The 8518-nt window shown below is 46.9% G+C and overlaps 1 protein-coding gene across 1 annotated transcript; it reads left to right on the forward strand.

The window, feature by feature from the left end:
* The first annotated feature begins 1498 nt into the window (after positions 1–1498).
* MARCKS (myristoylated alanine rich protein kinase C substrate) lies at positions 1499–8284 on the forward strand. Its single transcript, XM_077162699.1, has 2 exons — positions 1499–2070; positions 3862–8284. The coding sequence occupies exons 1-2, from the start codon at positions 1969–1971 to the stop codon at positions 4759–4761; spliced, it is 1002 nt and encodes a 333-aa protein (XP_077018814.1). The 5' UTR covers positions 1499–1968; the 3' UTR covers positions 4762–8284.
* Positions 8285–8518: the final 234 nt, after the last annotated feature.

An 8518-nucleotide genomic window follows, 5' to 3' on the forward strand; every position in this document is an offset into this window, starting at 1 on the left:
AAAGGAACCCTTGAACAAAGAGTTACTGGCTTGAACCAACCGTCTTGTTCACTCAGAGTGTGACCCATTTCCCTACAATGACCAGAAAATAAAAACTGTTTGAGAATTCAGAGCCAGCACCAGGAGAAATGAACCGTTCCCTCGACTGCTTCTCACCTCCATAAGAGAAAGATTTATTCATTTCAGGATCACAAAATGTAAACGAGAAAAGATGGTCGGATTTTGTCAGGAGTGATAACTTTGGGGGCAGAAATATGGGCCGTAGGAGAATGCTTATTAGGTTGCATATTGATCCCTCCCCCCCACCAAATATTTTAAATCAACTCCCTTTCTTTCACACGCAAATAATGTCCGGTAATTCGGTGCCAAGGGGTGACAGTGACTGATCCAGGTATCCGGTATCATTTTATGCTAAGTCTGTATCCCATTGTAGAGGCTTTTCCTCTAACCCAACTTAGAGTTGGAGCTTTCCGGGATCTTCTTGGAATTTTTTCTTAGAACTGTACTCGTTCAATCCGGTCATTTAGAATTTCATTCCTGCTGCCTCTCTCCCTTCCTGGAGTCCACTCGCGTGCATGCACACCCACGTTCAGAAAGTGAGTCCATCTGATCCTGGCGGTAGGCTGAAAACTATCCATGCTGATGCGAACGGCATTCCAACTGTAAATATGGATTCGTACGCGCTCGAGGCTTTCTCATTTCACCAGAGAAAAATTATGTCATTTCATACAGCGATAAAATGCGAAACGTTTCGATCTTTTGCAAATAATCCTCACTTTATAGCGCGAAAGAAAAGCATTAATTGGAAATAGCCGGGGTGGGGGGGTTGAACGCCGCAAGCAGAGCTCGAAATATTTTATTTCATGCCTGTGTGGGAGGGGGAGGGGAGCGTGGCTCCGGCTGCTTGCCGCCTTTGCATTTTCCACATCTGGCCTACAGACCTAATTCTAACTCGTGATCTCGTTTGATGAAATTCGATCTTCGTGGTTTAAATACCTTTCAATTTGGGGCGATTTAACAATTGCAACCGTTAAAGAAAGAAAAAAAGCAAACCCTGTTCACTATGTGTGGAACCAATATGGAACTCGGAGAACGAAAACATGCTACAAACACACAAACTCTAACCATTGTCTTTAATACTCGCGCGCGCGCGCGCACACACACACACACACACACATGCACACATAAACACACGGGGAGAATGGGGGAGGGGAGCGAGACAGACGCGGACATAGACGGACAAGAGTCACTGCGAGTCAAGTTAACGCTTTCTCCGCCCCCTTCCACAAGTAACCGCCCCCCCGTTAATTAATTCCAAACAAAGCAAGCCAATCGAGGGATGCATTTTTATTTGCAAGCAGAGGGAGGCGAAAAGCATGCATTTTTAAATTAATTTATTTATTTGGAGGACGTTAATTCTCGGTCTGAGGCTGATTTTCAAATCGTTTGCAAAGCGCGGCTCCATTGTTCGCCGGGCGTGCAGACCACGCCCCCTGCTTTGTGTGCGGCGCGCGGATTGGCCGGCGCGCGCGGGGGCCGCGTCAGCGCCCGCGAGCCCATTCATCTGTGCACTTGGGCGTTGGACCCCGCATCTTATTAGCAACCAGGGAGATTTCTCCATTTTCCTCTTGTCTACAGTGCGGCTACAAATCTGGGATTTTTTTATTACTTTTTTTTTTTAACTACACTTGGGCTCCTTTTTTTGTGTTCGACTTTTCCATCCTTTTTCCCTCCCTCCTGCGCTGCTGCTTTTTGAGCTCTTCGACTAAAATTTTTTTCTCCGGAGTGTATTTAATCGGTTCTCTTCTGTCCTCTTCACCACCCCCACTCCCCCCTCCCTCCGGTGTGTGTGCTGCTGCTGCCGCCGCTGCTGCTGCCGCCGCTGCTGCTCACCCTGTCGTTACACCAACCCGAGGTTCTTTGTTCCCCCCTTTGGATCTGTTTAGTTTCTTTGTTGAAGAAGCCAGCATGGGTGCCCAGTTCTCCAAGACCGCTGCGAAGGGAGAAGCCGCCGCGGAGAGGCCCGGGGAGGCGGCTGTGGCCTCGTCTCCTTCCAAAGCGAATGGACAGGTAAATTCTACCTGTGGTTCTGGCCACTTCTTTGGTGTCTTTTCTCTGGTCTGGACGCTTCGCCTTCCCTTCTGGTCGCGCCCGAGGCGCCTTCGGTGGAGAGGAGCGTGGCCGGATTCTAGTCTGGAAGTTGAATGAAAACCGATAGCCTAAATTGTCAATTTCTCATAGGAGGGGTCTCCCCCCACCCCCAGAGGAGTGATTCCTGGAGAATCTTGGCGAATTCTTGAGTAGTCGGGAAGAAAGGAGTCATCAATTCGACTAAAATGGCGTGGTTTGGATGGAGCTTGGTAGAACGTGGCTAGCTAGGTGTTCCCCCCAACCCCCCCGCCAAGTTGCATTTGTGTTTGGGGGCAAAATGGTGTTTGGGTCTTTCTGGGGTTTCTGGTCGAGCCCAGGTCGCCTTCTTGATTCCCGAACTGATGTGATTGTGTGTGGGCAAAGAAAGGGAAGAGGGTGGGGGGGGGGGTGGGTGCGCAATGGGGATGGCGGTGGAGAAAGGCGAGAGGGAAGGGCTGTCTTGTTGTAAAGCCGAGGAGACTTGCCCTGGGTAATCTTAGAAAGGTGGCTGGCTGGCTGGCGCCTGGCAGAACGGTTTCGGTACCTTTCGATGGGGCTTTCCCACTGCCCTAAATATTTATTCGGAACTGTCGGTGGAATTACACACCTTTCTGACTTTTAAATGGTATCCCTGGGCTGGGAAGACCCGGTGGATCCCAGAAGAACCTCTCCAGATGGTCCGGAAGAGGCAGTTCGTGTATATTTTGGTCGAGATTGTTGGTGTGCTTGGCGTCCCGACCACCCGCGAGGGGCCGCCCCGACGCTGCCCGGACCCAGGCGGATGGACACGGTTGGGTGGGCGCGAGAGGTGGGCCATGGGTGGCTGCTTCGCAAACACTGGGCGCCCACCACGCCTCTTTTCCTAGAGCAGAAGCTGTGTTGTTTCGCTGCCCTAACCTACTGGGACGCGAGTGCTCTGCCAAGAGGCCTCGAACCCGTTAAAAAAATGCAAAATTAGCCGCTGGGGCGCGTACGGGCTTCGCGGAATCACGGGCAAAGGTGGGCGTGGAAGCAGAAGGGAGACCTCAAAGAATGGGTTTCCCCCAGCCTTGTTAGTTTTAGCCCAGCCGGGAGGCCGGGGCAGCCACCTGAGCTTTGTTTGCATACTCTCGGCTGCGCGATTCGGGTTCGGGGCCGCAGCGGGCGGCGGGCTGGGCTGTACTGAGCAGGGCGGGGTGGCCCCGCGGCCCCGCCCCTCCTGGCCCGCCCGCGCGCGGCTCCGCGCGGTGGAGGCGCAGCGCCCCCTGCTGGTTCCAGCGGGAGTGGACTGTTTGCGCGCGCACCGCCAGCGCTTCAAGGCCGGAGCGCGGTGAACCCCCTGGGAGTTTTTGGTGTTTTGAAGAGGCCTAGGGTTTAGGGAGGAAAGGGGATGTGTGACATCTGCGCAGACCACCGGCTCTGGCTCTGTGCCTTCATCCAAAGGGCTTTTGCTGTTTTGTGTAGAACGTGGCCCATTTTTCCAAGACCCTGTCAGACCAGAGCTGGCTGAGTCCTACGGGTGTCTGTTGAATGATCAGTGTCGCTGTCTTGTTTGTGGGGTTCCCCAAACTGTGGCCCATTTTCTTCGTTCGGGGGGCTCGTCTGGGCATCCGACTCCGCTGCCCCAAAGGGAAACCATCCATGTCCAGACAAGGCCAACGGGGGAAGCTGGCCCCTCCAGGTCCAGGGTGAGGGCGGGAATGGCGGCGTCCGGGCCGCGTCAGTGACGCTCCCGCTTTCTCTGCCCTGCAGGAGAACGGCCACGTGAAAGTGAACGGCGACGCCTCGCCAGCGGCCGCCGAGCCAGGCGCCAAGGAGGAGCTGCAGGCCAACGGCAGCGCCCCGGCCGCCGACAAGGAGGAGCCTGCGGCCGCCGGCAGCGGGGCGGCGTCGCCCGCCGCGGCCGAAAAAGAGGAGTCGGCGGCGGCCGCCGAGGCCGGGGCCGGCCCCGCGGAGAAGGAGGCCTCCGCGGAGGGCGAGGCCGCCGAGCCCGGGTCGCCCACGGCCGCGGAGGGCGAGGCCGCCTCGGCCGCCTCCTCCACGTCTTCGCCCAAGGCCGAGGACGGAGCCACGCCCTCGCCCAGCAACGAGACCCCGAAAAAAAAAAAGAAGCGGTTTTCCTTCAAGAAGTCTTTCAAGCTGAGCGGCTTCTCCTTCAAAAAGAATAAGAAGGAGGCGGGAGAGGGCGGTGAGGCCGAGGGCGCAGCCGGCGCCTCCGCCGACGGCGGCAAGGACGAGGCCGCCGGGGGCGCCGCCGCCGCAGCCGCCACCGAGGCGGGCGCGGCCTCCGGGGAGCAGGCGGCGGCGCCGGTCGAGGCGGCCGCGGCGGGCGAGGAGGGGGCGGCGGGCGGCGACCCTCTGGAGGCTAAGGCCGAGGAGGCCGCCGTCGCGCCCGAGAAACCGCCCTCCAGCGAGGAGACCAAGGCCGCCGAGGAGCCCAGCAAGGCCGAGGAGAAGGCCGAGGAGACCGGGGCCAGCGCTGCCGCCTGCGAGGCGCCGTCGGCCGCCGGGTCCGCTGCGGCCCCGGAGCAGGAGGCGGCCCCCGCCGAGGAGGCCGCGGCCGCCGCCGTGTCTTCAGCCAGCGCCCCCCCCTCACAGGAGGCCCAGCCCGAGTCCAGTCCAGAAGCCCCCCCAGCGGAGGCGGCAGAGTAAGAGGGCAAGAGTTTTTGAGATAATCGAAGAACTTTTTCTCCCCCCCCCCCGTTTGTTTGTTGGAGTGGTGCCAGGTACTGGTTTTGGAGAACTTGTCTACAACCAGGGATTGATTTTAAAGATGTCTTTTTTTATTTTACCTTTTTTTTTTAGCAGCAAATTTTGTTGTCTTTCACACCCCCCTCCCCACAGATCCCATCTCAAATCATTCTGTTACCACCATTCCAACAGGTTGAGGAGAGCTTAAAACCTTCCTCTGCCTATTTCTCTTTTGTTTTTATTTTTTGCATCAGTATTAATGTTTTTGCATACTTTGCATCTTTATTCAAAAATGTAAACTTTCTTTGTCAATCTATGGACATGCCCATATATGAAGGAGATGGGTGGGTCAAAAAGGGATATCGAATGAAGTGATAGGGGCCACAATGGGGAAATTGAAGTGGTGCATAAAATTGCCAAGATAATGTACCACTAGAAATGATGGTGTAAAGGCTTAGTCTTTTTTTTTTTAAAGAAAAGTTATTAAGATGTATTTTGTGAGGCAGGTTTACAACACTACAAGTCTTGACTAAGAAGGAAAAAGGAAAAAAAAATGAACACCAATACCCAGATTTAAAAAAAAAAAATCATAGTTTTAGGAGTTCATTTAAACCATAGGAACTTTTCACTTATCTCATGTTAGCTGTACCAGTCAGTGATTAAGTAGAACTACAAGTTGTATAGGCTTTATTGTTTATTGCTGGTTTATGACCTTAATAAAGTGTAATTATGTATTACCAGCAGGGTGTTTTTAACTGTGACTATTGTATAAAAACAAATCTTGATATCCAGAAGCACATGAAGCTTGCAACTTTCCACCCTGCCCATTTTTGTAAAACTGCAGTCATCTTGGACCTTTTAAACACAAATTTTAAACTCAACCAAGCTGTGATAAGTGGAATGGTTACTGTTTATACTGTGGTATGTTTTTGATTACAGCAGACAATGCTTTCTTTTCCAGTCGTCTTTGAGAATAAAGGAAAAAAAAACCTTCAGATGCAATGGTTTTGTGTAGCATCTTGTCTATCATGTTTTGTAAATACTGGAGAAGCTTTGACCAATTTGACTTAGAGATGGAATGTAACTTTGCTTACAAAATTGCTATTAAACTCCTGCTTAAGGTGTTCTAATTTTCTGTGAGCACACTAAAAGCGAAAAATAAATGTGAATAAAATGTACAAATTTGTTGTGTTTCTTTATGTTCTGGTAATATTGAGACTTACAGGTCAGTTAATTTTGAGGAATATCTTGCATGCATGCCATCAAGAGTAAATTTTCTTGTGGTTTTTGATCTAAAGTTTTCAAGCTCTGAATTTCATAATCAGTGTCAGATTACATATAGGAAGCTCTTATAACGTTCCATGTCAAATCTGTTACCATTTATCCTGTTTTCATTTGACAATTGAATACAATATTTTTATTGTAGTTATATAACATGTCAGATTAAATCATTTAAGTCAAAATTGGTGTGACCCTAAGACTATTTCAATGCCTTATGTGAAAATTTCACAAAACTATATTTTCTTGTCATGCTGGTCCAAAAATTTTATACTTAGAGTCTTGAATCCAAACTGCACATGGATCATGAATACTGGCCAAATGTGTTTCAAAAGTTGATTGTGTAGTATCTGCATCTGTAATTGCATAGATCTCGGCTAATTTCCGAATTATTGCTTAATGTGTTATACCCTAGTAAACAAGTTTAAGTAAAGAGGTGATGGTGTTGAATGGAGGACATTGTCAGTTTTGGAGCCTTTAGCATCTTTTGCTCAAAGGAAAAGATGCAGTTGGGAATAATACTTCTTTATATGATAATAATCCTTACTTACTAGTTTACCTGCTTTGCTGCTCATACCCCATATGTAACTGGACATTTTTTTCCCATTGGGCTCTAAACTGAATTAGATTTTTAGATGGTTATCAAATACCATCACTTCAGAATTGCAAAGAAAACTTGTGGGTGTGCACACCTGCTTTGCTAATTTTGAGGAGCAGTGTGCATTGTAGGGTTCATAGTAAGTCAGTGAACCACATTTGTAACAACCGAATAGCAAATCTTAAACTCATTAGTTAACTAGCTTTTTGACATGTGCTTTTAATTGGATCATAAATAATGGTTCATCACCTCCTTACCGAACACCCTCTTCACAAAATCAAATTATGTCTGAAAGGGTGTATACTTTAAAAGGGCTTCTTGATCTTGGATATTTGAAAGTTAAAAGTCAAATTTGGTAACCAAAGGACTGCTTTAAGGGTCTTTCCCATCTTCCCAACGTTTTCTCAAAACATCAATACCTAGTTCGCCAAGTACAGTGCCTGGTGTATAGTAGGACTAAGTAAAAGAATGGGTTTTTAAAAGTAACTCCCATAAAGTGAGTAGTCAAAAATACTGTGTAGCAAGCTACTATATATTGCTAGGTTTGTTCTTTTAACAGCTGGAATTTATTAAGATGCGTTATTTTGATTCTAATCACTGCCTAAAACACTTTGGGTGGTATTGTTGGAGTGGTGGCTTTTCCTCCAAGTGAATAAATGAAATTTGACATGCATCTTTTCATCCAAAGTTTTGTACATCATGTTGTTTTTTAATGGAAAAATGTTAATATGGCTCTTTTGTATTACTAAAAAATAGCTTTGAGATTAAGGAAAATAAATAACTCTTGTACAGTTCAGTATCGTCTAAATCTGTATTGGTAGTATGTAAATGGCGTTTGCTGTGGTTACAAAATACTTCTTCCGGATTCTACTAATATTTTTTTTTTCCCCTCTAATAACCATTTGATTGAATTCTGTTGCTTGGTAAAATAAAGTTTTACCAGTTGAAATAATCAAGCCTGCTAAAGTAGGATTTCTTAAAAATTGTGTTTAAAAATGCACGTTTCAGAAAAAAATTTGCAGTCTTATATGTTTTAATATTAAGCATAAAAGTTTTACTCAATTTAATGAATTAGGATTATGCTTCACATTATACTTAGGATTTAAAATTATATCCATTGAAGGTGATTATGTGCTGGTAAGTCAATTACATATTTTGATAGAACTTGACAGGTATATGAGAAACAATGTGATTCACATTTTCCCCTTCGTGTGAATATAGTTAATAAACCCTTGCAATTAGGGTTCAGGGTTTGGGGGTTGGGGTGCTTTTTGCACAATATTTTTAGGTAGATCCTTAAATACCTGGTGGGTGGGGGGGGTGTAATTTAAAATAGCTCCAGTCAGCTTTGAAAATTTTAAAATTGGTTAAATAGCAAGACTACTAGCTTTTAACTTTCCTTTAATCATTGTGCACATTGAGTGTTTTTCCTCTCTACTTCCCAGCTAAATGAAAGTGCTTAAAGTAGGGTGTAGCAAACAAGAATTTTAAAATATTTTCAATCTGCAAATGTTCCTGTCCCTGCTGGGATTCAAGTTGGAGTGCTCCTTTAGATTATACCCGACAATGCTATTCTTAAAATGGAAAATAAATACTTTTAAAAGGTTAGTTGTGAGTTTCTACTTCATTTTATGGTTTTCTGTGTTGAGAATTTAAAAAAATATTAAATAGTTATACTTAGGTGTAGTTGACTAAAAGTGGATCTTTTTTCTATTTTATCTTTATTCTGGTAAAACGTCAATTACCATTGCATTATAAAGAGAAAAAAACTTTCACTGTATTTGCACATACTCTTGTATTAAGTTGTAGGTTAGTTAAGGTGAAATTGAGATAATTTTTAGA

Source organism: Tamandua tetradactyla, chromosome 5 (genome assembly GCF_023851605.1).
Source record: "Tamandua tetradactyla isolate mTamTet1 chromosome 5, mTamTet1.pri, whole genome shotgun sequence".
NCBI lineage: Eukaryota > Metazoa > Chordata > Mammalia > Pilosa > Myrmecophagidae > Tamandua > Tamandua tetradactyla.